The 17,177-nt window shown below is 48.4% G+C and overlaps 1 protein-coding gene across 1 annotated transcript in view; it reads left to right on the top strand.

The window, feature by feature from the left end:
* DNAH9 (dynein, axonemal, heavy chain 9) overlaps positions 1–17,177 on the top strand; it is a 218,965-nt gene that overhangs the window by 25,767 nt on the left and 176,021 nt on the right. The window contains exons 15-24 of the mRNA XM_009894355.1: positions 563–804; positions 3,259–3,394; positions 4,486–4,682; positions 4,773–5,197; positions 6,883–7,105; positions 9,435–9,601; positions 9,968–10,838; positions 12,744–12,874; positions 14,002–14,128; positions 16,986–17,138. Coding sequence (XP_009892657.1) covers positions 563–804; positions 3,259–3,394; positions 4,486–4,682; positions 4,773–5,197; positions 6,883–7,105; positions 9,435–9,601; positions 9,968–10,838; positions 12,744–12,874; positions 14,002–14,128; positions 16,986–17,138 — 2,672 coding nt within the window. The remainder of the gene's footprint in view (positions 1–562; positions 805–3,258; positions 3,395–4,485; positions 4,683–4,772; positions 5,198–6,882; positions 7,106–9,434; positions 9,602–9,967; positions 10,839–12,743; positions 12,875–14,001; positions 14,129–16,985; positions 17,139–17,177) is intronic.

Raw genomic sequence — 17,177 nt, 5'->3', positions numbered from 1 at the left:
GCTTGTGGTATGTACAGGAACAAGTGTCCTCCCTTGGGAACATGCAAAGCAGAAGTCCTCACGCTGAAAAACTTTCTCCATTGCACTATAAAGATGAAGGGATTTTCCTGCAGATAAGCCTTAAGTTCCCTGCATCTAAATGCAGCCCGTGCTGGGGATACCTGGGGCTGGCACAGCCTGTGTGTGAGGGGTGTGAGTCCCTGCTCTAGCGATGGTGGTGGGACACAGCCTGTTGTACTCCTCCTCCCCATGCTGGTCTCTGGTAGCAGTCAGTGGGAGATCAAACCCGGGTAGAGGGAAGTGGGAACTGTCAGACATCCCTGTGGTGGTGGTACTCCTGGCAGACAGCAGAGGCTCTGGCTGTCTGTACCATGGCTTTTTGGGGTAGGAGGGAGGTAGAAGAGGCTCTGTTGGTCGAGGTGGTAAGTCTCTTTCGTTAATGGTGGATGAGAAATACATGAGACCACAGGGAAGAAGTCAGAGGCTGGTGTGAAGTAGGGTGCACAAAAGCTTGGCCCAGCAGCTCTGATAACAAGTAGTCAATCATCTCATTTTTCACCAGGTGTCTGGGATCGGATCTCCATGGTGATGGATGGTGTCCATGACCTTGAGCGGAGGATACAGAAAGCCAAAAACAATGTTGAGGAGATCCAGACCATTGTACGATCGTGGGTGTCGCCCATATTTGAGAGGAAAGATTGTAAAAGGGAATCACTGCTAAGCCTAGAGGACTGTCAGGACCGTCTGGAAAGGCGTTACAACCTCGTCAGAGAGTCAGGGCAGAGGATTCATTCCCTGGTGAAGGTAAGGGGGGACTTTTTCCAAGGGTTTGTTGGCTCTTCATGGGCTCTGTGTGTCTCTCTGCTCTGGTGAAAATGTCCAGAGCTGTTTCACCTCAAAATTAACTCCCTTAACCCAGTATTAATTAACAGTAGCTTTGATGAGTGAGCTGGTATGGCTGTGTGGTGTGGGGCTTGTGGCTGGACACCGCTAGGCACCCAGTGCGGGGCAGGAACGGGAGCAACTGCAGCTCAGCGAAGGGGTCTGGCTGCCTGTCCTGGCTGTTGTGGAGCCACTAGAGGGGAGTCGTGCATCAGGCTTTGGGATCCTGCTCAGAGGAACAATCCCCCTCTGAAATATTTACCTGAAAATAGAGAGGCAGCTGGCTGTCCCTGACCTTTCTGTTTCAGACTTGTCCCTCTGTAGGAGCAGGGTGTGATGCTGACAGTCCAGGGAGAAGCTGAGCGACAGGACAAAAGCTGCTGTCCGAAACCTCGGTGCTTTCCAGCAGCTTTGTCAGAGCTGAGACTCCTCTTTGTGGGCCAGGAGGTAGCCCAAAGCTCTGCTCCTCACCTGTCCAGAGCAAGGTGTTATGCATGTCAGGGACAGCACTTTGGCCTGGAGGGAGATGGATTTTAGATCCAGTCCTCTCCTGAGGGTCACCATCTGGCCTTGGACTCTGGAGAGAACCAGCTGACCCTCTCTGGGACACTGAGCTCTTGTTGCTCACCTTACCTTGGTGTCTGCAGCCAGCCCTGGACCTTTAACCCCCTTCTCTGCACACTGAACCCATGGTGGGGATTTTAGTATGTCCATGTTGTTCTGCTGCCACAGCTGTAACAGGCTCAGCCACCTCCAGCCACCACCCAAAAGACCAGAGCATCTCCTAGATTGGCCAAGGAGAATATGGGGTTATGGTCATGGCAGGATGGTTGGCACCACCAGTGCTGCTCACAGGGGCAGGACCAACTGCAAAGCAGCATGAAGGTCCTGGAGAGGTAAAGGCACCATGGCCCAAAACAGGGTGTCCCCACACCTCTGTCCTGCTGTGCTGGTCAAACCTGGAGGAGCTGCAGCAGAGGGGCCAAGAGCTGGTCTGCTGGGCTTCCCTTGGTTGTTCAAGTCTTCCTGAGGGCAGGTGAGTCTTGAGGCTGCTGAGAGAAGCACAGTGAGGTATGTGCACCAACAGGCAGGACAGCTAGATGCTGGCCTTTGTTGCCCTTCTTTCACCAGGATGAGGCCTCTGGAGTAAAGGCTCAGTAAAACACCAGTAACAAGGGGACATTCAAATACGACGACATAGAAAAGTGAAGAGAGGGTGGTGCTTTCAGACAGGCATCCCCACAGAGTTTATTCCTATGAAGTTCCCCTTTCTCTGGTGTCAGCATAACGTGGCTGGGGTGAGTCTGCAAGGAGCCAGAACCCTGGCTTGCTCGCTTGGGACTTTAAGTACCCAGCTACACCATGTCAAGTTGGGGAGCAGCAATTTTAGGTTGGCTCAAGCCCAACTGGCAATGGTGCTCTATCGTGTGTGCCGAGCTGCCATGCCAGGACTGGGAATGGCACCCTCTCCTGTGTCCCCATATGTGGAATGCTGCCAATGTCAACCCCTGGCAAACAGGCAGTGTGTGTTGACTTCTGCTCACTGCAAGCTGGACCTTATTTTTTTTTGAGACCGTGCCTGTGTTGAGAGCCCCTGGCAGGCTTAGGAGAAAGAGCACTCAGAGGGCATAGCAAGGGAGGGGACAGGACCACAGCAGAGCCTGGGGGGCTGCTGGGAGGTGCAGGGGGCACAGCCTGGCCTTGTGGGGATGGAAAGAGGAAACCCAGGAAGGATGGGTCCCTGCTGTGGTGCAGAAAACCCTGAACTTCCTGACTGAGAGCTGGCCTGGAGGGAGGGAACACAATAAGCTGAGGAGGGAGGTTGTTAACCAACACTTTGTCTTCTGATCCCAATCTTTATCTGTTTTTACATGATCTATTTAAAAAACCTTTCTTGAATTCAAAAGTTCTCCGGTATTGAGATGACCATTTGTAGGGCAGAGGTGTAAGCAGTCCACCTTTAAGGCCTTATGCACTCAACGTAGCGTACAGGCTACCAGGGCTGGGCCTTCGTGCATTGGGATGAGCCCTTGGGACCCCTGAGTGCTCCCTGCCCAGGTGCGCAAAGCAGCCTCGAGCCCTTGCAGCCTCAGAGAAGAGGGAGGAGAACATGTCGCCAGAGCTGCTAAGGCTCTTCTGCACTCCATTTTTACTTTGCAATTATTTTGAGATGTTTCAGATAACAAAGCAGCTCCTTGACAGAAGGCGCAAGTTGTGGCCATGCCACCAGCAACAGCATCCGTCTGTCTGGTTTCCCATCCCTCCGTGAGGCTGGTACCCATATGCTCACTGACATCAATCCTTAGCTATGGGCAAGCTCTCTTGTAGGACAGACTCAGGCCTGCTGTATTTGAAGGCATCTTCTTTTTCTTCCAGGAAAACCAGAACCTCTTACTTGCAGACCCAGCATCTGACATCTGGAAGATGTATGTGGATTATGTGGATGAGATAGTCCTGGATGGATTCTTCACTGCCATTGAGTGCTCGCTCAAGTACCTCCTGGAAAACACAGGTGACTTCTAGTTCCTCCCCCCTGGTGGGGATGGCTATTTCAGTCTCACCAAAGGGAGGTTTCTGTTTTGTGCTCTCCCTCATGCCTAAGAGTTGTGCTCTTCTTCCTGGCTTTCTGCTGTGCCTCTTGCACTGTCTACAGCAAGTGCTGGGGGAGCCTCCAGACAGGGTGGGTGACTCCATCCCCCGGTCACTGGAGCAAAGCATTGCTCAGGGGGAGGGACAGAGACGACTGTGCACTATTTCCAGGGATTAATGGACAGGCAAAATTGAGGCATCATCCCAAGTCTGTGCTTGGGCATCAGCCATCTCCCGCCCTCCCACGCACAAAGCATCGAGGTGACACAATCTTTCATTTGTGGAGACTCTCGAGAGCTGGTTCTGATGATGAAAGGCATGAAAGAAAAACTGCAGTGCCTGAGCACTAGTCCAGTGAAGAGATGAGATGGGGTCAGGAGTCACTAAATCAGACCTCCTGCCTAAGCCTACCATGGAGGTTCACTCAGTCTACTGAGAGCAGCTTGTGTCCAGCTAAAGCACATCTCCAGGAACGCTCCCCTCCTGGATGTGGAGGCACACTGAGTTGGAGAACTACATCCAGTTCTTCACCATCTTGTTAAAAACATGCACATAATTCACATTTGTATTTGGCTTCAGTTTCCAGTTGCTGAGTTTTTTTCATGCCTTTCTCCACTAAATTAAAGAGCCTCTTGGTTCCTGTTGTTTTTCTCCTCTGCAAGTACTTACGCGCTGTAATTGTTCAGCTCTCAGACTCCCTTTTGATTAGCTAAAGAGCCTGGTCTCTTTAAGGCTTTCCTCCACAGCATTTTTTCCCCATCCTTAAATCACTTGTGTCTCATCTGTTCTCCAGTATCTCCTGTGGGTACCAGAACATCAGCTAGTTTGCCAGCATCTCCTCCGTGTTGTGTGCAGACACAATGTCACTGGACCCAGCGAGTGGGTGTGTGTGATCACACCTGCCTGGTGTCCCTGTGGGGCATGTGTGCATCTTGTGGTGGGATGTTAGTGGTGGCTCAGGATCACTTTTCTCCCCTTGGAAATGATCCTGGTGTCTCCGTTCTTCCCTACCAGATCCCAAGGCAGGGCTTGCCCCGCTGTTTGAGGTGCAGCTGGATTTGGTGATCCCAGATTTGGTATTTCGCCCCTCCTTGGACCCCGGCACAAATGATGGCTTCTATGACATGGTGGAAAGTCTTCTCAATGACATTTACCGGATCTCATCGTTGGTGCCCAGGCTGGCCAAGCACAGCGGCTTCCCCCACTACCAGGTCCGTGGCTCTGGAGCTCCCTCATGCCTTGTGGCAGTGAGGAGGTACCACACTGCTCCCACATCACTGCACTCTCCTCTCCTCTCCTAGGCTGACATGGAGGACATGGCTGATCTGGTCGACATGCGTCATGAGCTGATGGGACGTGTGCAGGCCGTGATGATGGCTTGCTGTGATTACCGGAGTGCCTTCGACCACTACTCCTACCTCTATGGGGACGACAGAAAGGAATTCTGCCGCCAGTTCCTCCTCTACGGGCACATCCTCACTGCTGCAGAAATTGAGGCCCATGCGGAGGATGGGGTCCCCGAGACCCCTCCCACACTGCAGCAGTTCAGAGAGCAAATCGACTCCTATGAGAAGATCTACGAGGAGGTGAATCGCATCGAGCCCATCAGCATCTTCCACAGCTGGCTGAAAGTCGATGCTCGGCCTTTCAAGGCCTCCTTGCTGAATGTGATTAAAAGGTGGAGCCTGGTATTCAAGCAGCATCTCATGGACCACGTCACGCACAGGTAAGGGCTGTTCCTGCCTCCTCTCCCCGGGAGCTGTGCTGACCGAAGGGGATTTCTCTTGTCTTGGCTGGGCTTTATCGTTTCACAGTGATAACCTGTAGGCTAATACAGGTGCAGGAGAAGAGGGCCCATACTGCATGCCAGCTCCATCGCATCCCCTATATCTTCCATCCCCTGGTCTCTGCTGGGGACTGGTACAGCTGAGTGTGTAAAATGGAAACAGTATATGGACATGGTACCATTGACAATCCACGCGCCGATGCTCCTGGGACCCGCAGTGCGGTGTTAGATAGGACGTCTGTTTGTCTGCTCATCCTGATCCAACTAATGTAATCTCTGCTAAGGCTCTGTGCTTACTTTATTGAATTTGATATTAGCCATCAGTAAAGCTGTATTAATGCCATGAGATACTTGCTCTATTTCTACATGCATTGCTCTTTTGAGTGCATGCTGTGGGGGGAAAAAAAAAAAAAAGAAAAAAAAGTAATTTGGGTTGCCTGGCATGAGCAGTCATGGGGAGGTGGTTTCAAGGATACAAAAAGGAGGAGTTTTGGATGTAAGTTTTGAATTAACATGTATTCCCTGCTCTGAATAGCTGCTTGGTCGCCCGGTCTGTGCAGGATGATGCGTCAGGTGATTTATTTGAGTAGTTGCAACTGAAGGATTTCATAGGTCTTGGGTGCTTACAAAGAAATATTTACAGGCATATGCAGTAGTGAAGGCTGCTGCGTATGGCATATGACATGATCTTTTGCATTCTTTTCAGCACCATAGCTGGGGACTGGTACAGCTGAGTGTGTACCATTCTGTTAGATAATTTCTGTGCAAAGAGGTTTTTGTGTAGCTTAGAACAGGCATTTAGGAGTTCTTATTAAGAGTCCCCGATTCAGCAGTTTAGCCTTTATTAGGTGAAGTATTTAAGGATACGTTTTGGCCCAGCAGCATCCGCAGAATTTAAGTGGGCACTTAAAAAGTAACTGTTTTGAGAAGACGAGAATGGCTGTGCTGGAAAGGAGCAGAGATCAGCAGCCCCTGCTGACAGTGCCCAGTAGCTGGTGAGATTAAGAACAGGGTAAGCAGGTAGAGAAACTTCCCCCAAATACTCTTCTTGCCTCTAACGATTTATAGCTCAAGTACTTTGAGAGACAGGGGTCATGCCTTTGTATTTAAAGGCCAGGATGGATTTTTTTTTTCCTCCCACAACTGTTCGATTGCTTTTCTGAACTGCTGTGAATTTTTATCATCTGCATCCTCCTGCAGCAGGGAGTTACCCTGTGAAATGAGGTGGTGTGTGAAGAAGAACGCCTGTTTGTTGTAGCTTTGCAGCCTGCTGGGTTCATGTGGGGGTCTTAATTCTTTTATTGAGAGAAACGAGATGAAAACTGTCCTTTCAAATTCACTCTCTCCAGAGCACTCCTGAGCTCACAGGTCTCCATTACACTCCTTCTCAGATACTTTTTCTCCAGCCTGAGACATCCCAACCTATTTATCTGTTCCTTGCAGGAGGCTGTACCACACCTATGGATCTCCTTGAGCATGAGTAGTGGTTCTGATGCCCTCAGCATGTTGTCATGCAATGGTCAGGGTTAGCCAGACCTCCCCCCGCTGTAAAGCTGACGTAAGGCTGATAATTATTTCAGTAGGAACTGCTCTCATCTTGTGCTTTCCTGCTTTGTGTTACATAGCTTGGCTGACCTTGATGAGTTCATAAAAACTGCCAATAAAGGTTTGAGCAAAAAGGTTGAAAAAGGTGATTACGATGGCTTGGTGGAGATTATGGGTCATCTCTTGGCCGTTAAAGAAAGGCACAGTGTCACCGATGCCATGTTTGAGCCCCTGAAGCAAACCATTGAACTGCTGAAGACGTATGAGCAACAGCTGCCAGAGGAGGTCTACAGGCAACTGGAGGTGGGTGAAAAGTTGTGGTGGACACACCAATTTGCTGAGTGGCAGATGTCAAAGAGAGCGTGAGCTTAAGAGCATTGCAGGACTATTTAAGACCCCACTCCCTGTCATTAGAGGGCCTCAGTGGATAGTAGTTTGCTGTTGCGGGATGTGCCTTAATAGCTCTAAATTTTGGAGTTTTATTGAGATTTTTCTTTTAAAGGAGAGATTAAGCCTTTTGTTATGTATGAAAAACATAGAATTGCCTGCTCCAACTCCCAGCGATTACTCTTGAAAAAAATTAATGCATTTTCAAATACATCTGTTAATTAGGTTGAATTATAATTATTTTTAAATAAGCCAGTTCTTGGCAACTGTGGAGATGGGAAGGATAATGTTGGCAGAGGATTTGCCTTCTCGTAGGACTTCAGTCCTCCACTGGGTCTGTGACACCAAATCTGCTTCACCCAGAGGACGTCACTGGGAGCAGATCATGAAAGTATTTTGGCACCTTTCCACATCTGACTCTTATGAATCAGATTTCTTTGTGGAATTCCTTTTGTTTCTGGAAAGGAGACCATGAGATGGAGGTCAGAAAAGACTGTGAGGTGCCCAGCCGTCCTTGGGGAACAGGAGACAAACAATGGCAACAGCCAAGATGTTGCAGGGGAGAAGCGTGTGGCTACACGGTCGGATACCACATAGTCATGGGGTGCTGTGGGCAGAGGGGTCTGTGTAGGACACGAAGTTTAAGGCAGGACTTTTTGGGGAGATGTTCCTGCCTTACACACCTGTGCAGCAAAGGCTCCAGTTCTCTGCTGCAGGCTGGGATGGGAGCTGAGTGGGGTTTAGCAATTCCTTGCTTTTCTGCTTTTGCAACTGTGATCTGTGGGTGGTTGGGTCACCACATCTGGAATAATTAAAGGGTCCTAAAGATACCTAGGTTCCTACAGGCTCCCTGAAAACCAGGAGAGCTGCATTACATTGATGCTGCTGCGACAGCTTCAGTCCAGCATCAAACATGGTGCTGTGGAGAACTTGGCTCTGCTAATTTCTCTGCCCAAGAGCTGCTCATTTGGCACCTGTTTGTACAAGTACATTCAAGCAACTGATTTATTTTCTGATAGAAGAAAGGAGGGATGCAGGGCAGCCATTCAGATGCAGGAGATAACAAAACAATTTTGTTATTTCTGGCAAGTGACAGCAACGTGTAGTTGAATGATTAGTTCAGTCCTGTATACTGTGGCAAAAGTGGAAATAAGTTCCTCTAGGTACCGGTCCCTCCGTGGCCATGGAGATGGATGAGCTGGACCCGGTAGCTTGTGTGAGGACAAGGAAGCAGCTCCATGTGTGCCCTGCTGTGGTCATGGACAGTGATTTCTATCGAGACTGGAATATAAAGTGCCAGAAAGAGACCCCTCAGGAGGGACTGGCCCCGCTCTGGCCATCTCTGCTGTCTCAGAGCTGCCTCCAGGTTATTTCCCTTCTTTCCATAGTGTTGGTGGGTCTCCATTGGTCTCGTCAGATATGTGAACTGGGTTGAAAGGAAACCCAAAGTCTTTCCTGTAGGCTTGCACAGTACATGGGGAAGTGGGCTCTCTGAGAGCAAAGCACTGGGGCTTGCGGACAGCAGAGCCCTTGGCTGATGTCAGTGTCTGGGCCGAGGATATGGCCCGAGAAGCCTAGTGAGAAGAAATAAAATCCCTTTCTAAAGAAAATCCCGGGTACAGAGGGTGAATCGTCAGCAGTGCTTCACACTTGCAGCTTGGATGCAGACCTGAGAAAGAAACCAGTCTTATTTAGTGCTGATATTATATACAGAGGCTGGAGGGATTTGCCCTAGATAGCTCTCTAGAAGTCCTTCTGGTAGAATATCTTCTGCTCTAAGAGCTGGCAGGACATTCCCCAGGCTCTGCTTCTTAATTAGGTCTGGGAAGCCGGACGATCTGATGAGCTTGCATCCGCAGCCCATCCTCCTGCCTTCAGCTGCTCCCAGCAGGCTCCGGGTCCTGCTGGGCTTGGTGTTAGGATCGCTGTTCTCTCTCGAGCATTGAATCATCCTGGGTGCCCAGGATCTAGTCTGGGACCCTTCTTCTGAAATTATTGAACGTGTTTTTACAGTCAGAGCAGTCAGGTATAAGGTCTCAGTCTTCACTAGTCCTCAAAATTGTGAATAACTGGTAAGTTTTATCCCAATTTGTGTGTTTAGCCTTTGCATCACAACAAAACTTCCTTACAGTTTTAGACACGGAATCTGTTGCTTTTCCTGTTTGGTGATTATCCATAAACAGATCAGATGCATCTTATATCGAATAGCAAATACTGCCTACCAGCATTTAAATTTTGCTTGCAGGAGCTGCCAGAAAAATGGAACAATATAAAGAAGCTGGCAATAGCTGTGAAACAGCATGTGGCTCCTCTGCAAGCCAACGAGATGACAGTTCTGCGCAAGAGCTGTGCGGCATTTGATGTTGAGCAGCACAGATTCAGAGAGCGATTTCGGAAAGAAGCACCATTCAGGTACGGGCAAATTATAGCATCAGAGAAGCCCTGAGGAAAAAAAAGCTTTATGGGATCATCTCTGAGTGTCGGAGGATGTACGCTCAAGCCCTTGCATACATTTCCTGCCTTCTCGCAGTGCTGTGTCTGTTCTGCCTGGGGTGTTTTGTCCCTGGGAGCACTGTCCATCATTAGCAAGAGATTAAATTTGGATGCTGAGTGTACAATATCGCTTTAAGGTGGTGTCAGTAGTGCCATGTGGCTGTACCATCGATGTGTACTATAGACGTTTCATCTCTGCTTTGTCTCTTAAAGGCACTGTTTGTTTTATGTTTTCTTTAGAAGTTGTTACAATATCACTTATGAAGAATAAACATTTCTTTCTAGGTTTGACACCGAAAAGCCTTATCAACTGCTGGATGCAAAGCACATTGAGATTAAACAAATGGAGTCAGCCATGACCTCGATTTATGAATCAGCTGGGCTGTTTGAAGTCATGGTGCCAGATTATAAACAACTGAAGCAGTGCAGAAAGGAGCTGTGTCTTCTCAAAGAGCTCTGGGATATGATCTCCCTTGTGAACACTAGCCTCGATGACTGGCAGACCACCAAATGGGTGGATATTAATGTGGAAAACATGGATCTGGAGTGTAAAAAGTTTGCAAGAGAGATTCGGAATTTGGATAAGGAAATGAGGCCATGGGATGCTTTCACAGGGCTGGACAGCAAGGTGAAGAACATGCTGACGGCCCTGAAGGCTGTGGCAGAACTTCAAAATCCCGCCATTAGGGAAAGACACTGCAATCAACTGATGCTGATGACGGGTGTGAGGTTTGTGATGGACTCGGACACTACTCTGGCTGACCTCCTAAAGCTCAACCTGCATAACTTTGAGGATGAGGTTCGTGGCATTGTGGACAAAGCAGTGCGAGAAATGAGTATGGAGAAAGTCCTGAAGGAGCTAAAAATGACTTGGAGCACCATGGAGTTTCAGTATGAGCCTCACACTCGGACAAACATCCCATTGCTGAAGTCAGATGAGGAACTCATTGAAATTTTAGAAGACAACCAGGTGCAGCTTCAGAATTTAATGACATCCAAATATATTGCTTTCTTCTTGGAGGAAGTGTCTGCATGGCAAAGGAAGCTGTCCACCGCAGACTCTGTCATTTCTCTCTGGTTTGAAGTGCAGCGTACATGGTCTCACTTGGAGAGCATATTTATAGGCTCAGAAGATATACGGGCACAACTTCCCAAGGTATGAAACCCCAAATCCTATTTTTCCTGTTTGGAAAGTGTTGAAGAAGAGCCTCCGCTATATGAAATAGGGTTATCTGTAATGCAAAGTTCCCCAAAGCAGGGCTTTGCTCCTGCTGCCTTGTTTTTTTGGAGGCTCCCTTATTTCTATAGTGGTCTCCCTGGTGCTGCCGCAGGATGTTTTTGTACTGTAGGTTGTGCTTGAACCATGCTGAGGAGCTGCTTTACTCCCCTCCACCGCTGCATAGCAAATACAGAGTTCCTGGAGACTAAGCGTGAGGCTGCTGGCTTCCTTCGGTGCTGCAGGCGTGTTCTCTTTTTCCTCGGAGGGGAGAGGAGCAGTATAATTACTCAGACATTCCAAATCATCAAACCAGAGCTGGACCAGGCAGCTTTGGCCGCATCTCCTTCCCTGCCTTCAGCGCTGTGCAGGGGGAGAGCAGCTGTTCTCCCTCCTGCTTCGGAAAATGGAATAGAGTTGTCATCGGTGACTTCTTCAGGGGTGTCATTGACTCCAGCTTCCAGTCTTATTCCCGATTCCCTTGATTGTTAAGAAAGTCTTCCAGGTTGGTTCCTGGCCCTGCTGGACCATTCCCAGCCGTGCTGGGGAACCTGCCTTTCACTCACAAGTAAACTGCAGTTGACTGCGTTGCCACCATCCCCATCCGGGTGCCGCGTCACTGACAGCACTGCCGGGGGACTGGCACCCAAGAGGGGGTGTGCACAGCCCGGTGACACCCGGACTGTACACCACACTGTCTGCATCCCTTCACTCTGCTCTGCTTGGACTGTTCCTCTGCTCTGGAGAGTGCTGGGCTCTCCTCGCTCCCCGGGGCAATACACGCAGGTGCTGAGGCCGTACCATGTGCCAGTAAGCTGTTAGTATCCAACAGCTACCTAATGGCACGCGTGAAATCGCATCATGATTTAAATCTGCATCCCACTGGGCAGCTGTCTGCATCTCAGTACCTGTCTGGCAGGTGGCACGAATCAGCAGCCTCTTCCCTTTCCTAGAAGGCTTAAAGCCTCTGGAGGCTGAACCTCCTCGGGATGCATCCAGGACCCGGGGAAGATGTACTGGTAGGGCATGGGACATTTGAAGCTGGAGACACAGCTTATGTACAGGCAGGGCTCAGCCCTCCAGCCGGAGCCTTGCTACCAGTGCTGAACACAGGTTAACGTGGAAGCGTCCCCAGGAAAGCTTGGAGCACTTTTATTCAGTGTCCTGGCTCACTTGGGAGGCCTGTCTCGGGAAGAAGGGAGGAGCAGAGATATTTTGAACGTAGCTTTATTTATTCTTCACTGTTAACTTCAGAAATTCAGGGTTCCTGTTAGGTGCAGAGCATAATTGTCAGCATGCTCCTCTGCTGCCAACTCTTGGTTTCCATGGCCTAACTCAAGGCAGGGAAGAGCTCTCCTCTGCAAGCGTTTTCATACCCATTTCAGGGATGGGTGCTGGGACTCCTGCGTTGTAGCAAGAGGGGAAGAGTGAACTTGCATGGAGTTGGTAGCCTTTCCCCCATATGGGAGCATCTCCTGCTGCTGTGGCCAGGGCAACTTGGTATATCTGGACACAGGAGAGGAGGACTTAATGAGGAGATATTCAAAGGGGAATTCAGTCCCCTGAAAATGGTTGGTCCTCAGCACTGGCTTCTGCATGGATCACTTTATCCACAACCCCTTTGGGATACAGTGACAAGAAGGCAAGTGCCTGACTGGAGACTTCTTTCAGGCATGAGGGTGGAAGAGCCCTTCTGAAATGGTGGAGAGTTCTCTCTCTGCTCTGGACAGAAGGCTTTCTGCAGGGAGTCTTTCCCCTCAACCCAAAGAAAGCACCCAAAGGATGGCATCTTTTAGCACACAATTAGTATTTTACCGTGAACATGTTCTGGGTATTGCCTTTTAGGACTCCAAACGCTTTGAAGGGATTGATGTGGATTTTAAAGAGCTGGCCTATGAAGCTCACACAACTCCAAATGTAGTTGAGGCCACCAATAAACCAGGTCTGTCCCAACAACTGGAGGACATTCAGAGCAGGTAAGTAGAACTTTAGCTCCAGGATTTTGTCAGAGACTGTTATCAGCTCTGATAAGTTTGTTTAACCTGTGCTCCAAGGCTTTCTTGCTAGACTGCGCATCCTTTGCATTCACAAGTTGCAGCATTTCTGATCTTTCTCAAGTCTTTTTATTTGTGATCCCTCACCCTGAAGCCCCTGGAGTGGAGTCAGGCTTTGTGTACGTGCAAACTCTCATCCCAAATCAGGATTTGCCCACAACAGCATACAGCTGGTTTTAATAACAAATGGCCTCACTACCACTCCAAATACAGTGTCTTAAATATCTATTTAGCAGTCCAAGCAGGGATATCTGCAGCAGAGCTGAGCCCGTGTTCTTTAATTTACACAATTATCTCTGCGTGTATACCCTTGACACATGGTGTAACTACACTCCCTGAGAAAGGCCTTGGTGTCCTGAGATGGATACCCTTGTCACTTAACGTATGAGCTAGTCTACCTGGAACACGCTTAAAAGTTAATATGATAGCTGTTGTGTCAGTAATAACTAACCTTTTAAAATAAAGTTTTATTTTATTTTATTTTTTAATCAGGTAAGGCCAGTGTTTCTCACAGAGACCAGCTGCATGTTACTTGTGAACTTTGTAAGCTCAGCAGCAGTTTAGCGTGTACACACTGAAAGATTCATCTTAGATCGGAGCAAACAAGTTCCCTTTCAGTCTTCGCGAACACAAAAAGCTGAGTAGGTTTGAATCAGACTTTAAAATGCAGCTTATTAGAATAAAAGCAGTTATGGAAACTTTTATCCCAGCATTAAATCACCTGTGGCAGTTGAGAGCTTGTCTAAAACAGTAGGTCAGGCTGCAAACCCTTTCTAGACTCTTCTTCCACCTGTGTTTCTGCTTTTTTATGAGGCTTCTCTGACCTTTAGGCTGTTTGACCCTTCGGAGTAGAGAGAGATCTGAGTTAATATGTGCTTTGTTGATCTATTCAGAAAACGCTGTAGCGGACCAGCCTACAGGCTCCGCTTGTGTGTGGCATTTTGCTGTAGATGGGGAGAATCTGCTCGATAACCCAAACTGTAGCGTGAAACACGAAAGGATATTTACCCACCTGTCCTGGGCTTTGTTTATCTGCTTTATCTCCCCAGGTTGTCTCTGTGTGAGAAGGCTTTGGCTGAATATTTGGACATGAAGAGGTTGGCCTTTCCCAGATTTTACTTCATTTCTTCTGCAGATTTATTGGATATTCTTTCCAATGGCACCAACCCACAGCTGGTAAGCCTTGTACTGCATCACCTTTGCATTTTCCAGCTGTCAGTAATGTCATGGTGGAAGATGCTGTCTTGGGACTCTCCTGTAGCTCATCCTTTCTTGAGTGCTTACTTGGATTAATAATAATTCTTTCACAGCTGGCTTTCATCTCTCATCTTTGAAAGGCAACATGTGCACTGTATGTTGTCTGATCTAACCCTGATGATGCTTACAGATGGTTCTGAAAGAACTGCACAGAGTTTTTGATGCCATAAAAACGGTGGGTTTGTTTCTGCTGGGGTACAGTGAGGTTGGAGGAAACCATCTTTCTTGAGGATCTCAGACAAAACTTGTTGCTGATCTTGGATCCCCAACCTGGGATGCCACCAAACAGCATCTGCTGTTGAGAGAGCCACAGACCGGTCATTCAGATGTGGAAGTGTTGACAACTAGTGTCTTGGAGAGTTACCTTTTTTTAGGTAGAAGAGGCATTTGCTAGAGGCCCCTTCTTCCTTCCCCCATGCAAAGGTGTTTGGGATGTCCTGATTATAGGGAAGAGAAGGCCATAACCTGAAAGAGGTAAGACACCTCGTGGTCAGACAGTGGCTATGGCCAAGGCAAGCAAGTAGATGTCTTGGGTTGCCATCCATCCCTGTGCAGCTCAGGGGCCAGGCTGGGTATCTGACTGAGATGGCTTCTCCTCTCCAGGCGGGGTTTCTGGGGATGGTGCCTGAATGGCAGGGATGGGGAAATCGCTCCAAATACACCATTCCTCCTGTTGGCTTTGGTGGATTGCTGTGTCCTGCAGAGGAACTTGTAGTAACCTTCTTGGTTTAGGAAATGGATTCACTGTGCTCTTCCCCCCGTTCCCCAGAGGAGCACAGACACCTCCTGTCCCCCAGTGGGCAGAGTTCAGAGGGTTCAGTCCTGCAGATGGTTTTCCATACAGAGCATAGCAGTATTAGGGTCAATTATTAGCGCTACAGGAGTTGCCATCAGGAAACTTCAGCCACTTTGCCCGGCAATGCTGTGCTCTGGCTGGTGGTGTTTGGGATGCATCGTTTATCCTGAGGTTGGTATGTAAAACCAATCAAAATGTTCACAGCAAATCGAGAGTGTTGGATAAGGAATGAATTCCTTATTCCATCTTTCAGTAGAGAGTAATCTCACCTTCTTTAAGCTTTTCATCATTTTCAGCATTCGTGTGAGCACATGAATGGACAAGGTTTGCGTGTGCATTTGGAAATGCTGTTGTTTGCCTCTAACCTTTAACACTGCTTATATCTGTTTCTGCTGCTGATTTTAGCCTGCAGAGTATCATAAACACATAGTTGATTGATACTTAAAATGGAGAGAAAAAAACCACAGGAAGCAAAGAAAAGATACTGTGTTGAAACGCTCCACGGAGTAAGAAGAAATTCCTGGTGTTTTCTGTTATTCAAAACTATTTGCAGTAAAATCAAAGTAAATGTCAAGTGAGATCACACGTGGATATGCTCTCAGCCTTTCCACTGTAGTTTCAAAGTCTGATAATTCCTAAAGGAGGATTAAATACACCGTGATATTATCCTCTTGAACTGGGTATTGTACTTGCGCAGATGCGGGTGTATTCAGGGCTCCGGTGGCAGGATGGCACCAAGTGCTGCACCGTGTCCGCAGCCCTGTGGACTGGCCTGGCTCTGGGAACGGACGGTGGGGATTTGTCAGCAGAAACTTCTAGATGTAAGAAAAGGTTTCTGAGGTTTACTTAAGGAGATCTGCTTATCTGGGGGGATGATGAGTGCACTTTGCTTCTCAGAGGTTATTGGCACCTTCCAGGATTTGGCCCTGCTTGAACATGCATGAGAAGAGTACCGAGCCATGTCCACCTGCAGGACAGCTCATGAGGAGCGCTGTAATCCTTTGCGAGTCAGTGAGTCAGAATTAAACGGACAAGTCCACCCGTCTTTCTCTGAAAGCATAAGAGCACCAGGCATCACGGGCTGTTCTCATTTTTCATCCCACCCATGGGGGTCTGTCCACTTCCCTGTCTCCGGCTGTCATGGAGAGAGGCAGCTCCTCTCTGGGACTGCTTTGTGAGCTGACCCTTGCCATGGGAACATCAGTCCTGGGAGAAGTCTGCCTTTGTTGGTAGTGATGTGTGACGCTTGCAGTGCTGTAGTTGTGGTTTAGGTAGTGATCTGGAATAGCGTTGGTGAGCTGCTCAGCTCCCAGCAGGCAGATGCCCATGTTGAGAGCCTGCAGCAGTGATGGTAGCATCTCCCTGCTGGCTTTTCAAACTGAGCTGGGTGTCAACAGGAAAGGATGGAAGTATTCGTTTCCTTCTGGAAGAGTGCTTTTGGTCAAGATGGGTGTTTCGTAGGAGGTCTGAGCTGTTGGGCTGTTTATCATGGGTCTTGGGCATAAATCAAGGTCTTTCTTCTCCATGGAGGAGAATTCGTGACTTTTCATTGGCACAAAATTAATTTATAATAGTGAAAAAACAGGAAGGTTCATAATGACGAAAACTCCACAGTGTGCTGAGGCGGAGCAATGGCTACAGACCTCTCATCACTACATGTAGGGAAGTTTGGGCTAGGAGGTCATGCAATGTTTGAATGTTTTCTGTGTTTTTACCTTGTATGGGAGATCTCCCAGTGGGGAAATACGGTTTATTAAGGTATTTCTGTTCTCTAAATGGTGTAGAAATAGGTGGAAGTATTGGGAGAGACAGCAAGAGGCTTGCATTGGCAGGATCCTGGCCATGTATGAGAAGATGCGGTGCTACCAAGATGTTGAAGATCATGAACATGTGAACATGATTGTGCCTGTGACACGTATGGTGATCTCTATTCTGCTTGTTCTGTCTCAGTTGCTTTATTTAGTACAATTACTTTTGCAGGTGCAACGTCATCTTCCTAAACTCTTTGACAACTTGGCCAAGATGAAATTCCAGCTGGACTCTGAGCAAAACCCAACCAAGGTTGGCCTGGGAATGTACAGTAGAGAGGAGGAATATGTCAGCTTCAGTGAACCCTGTGACTGCAGTGGGCAGGTGAGAGGGAAGACCTTGTCTATCAAGACTGTCCAGTGG

The sequence above is a fragment of the Charadrius vociferus genome, unplaced genomic scaffold (genome assembly GCF_000708025.1).
Source record: "Charadrius vociferus isolate BGI_N301 unplaced genomic scaffold, ASM70802v2 scaffold121, whole genome shotgun sequence".
In the NCBI taxonomy this organism is placed as follows: domain Eukaryota; kingdom Metazoa; phylum Chordata; class Aves; order Charadriiformes; family Charadriidae; genus Charadrius; species Charadrius vociferus.
This window is presented reverse-complemented; position numbering and strand designations above follow the sequence as displayed.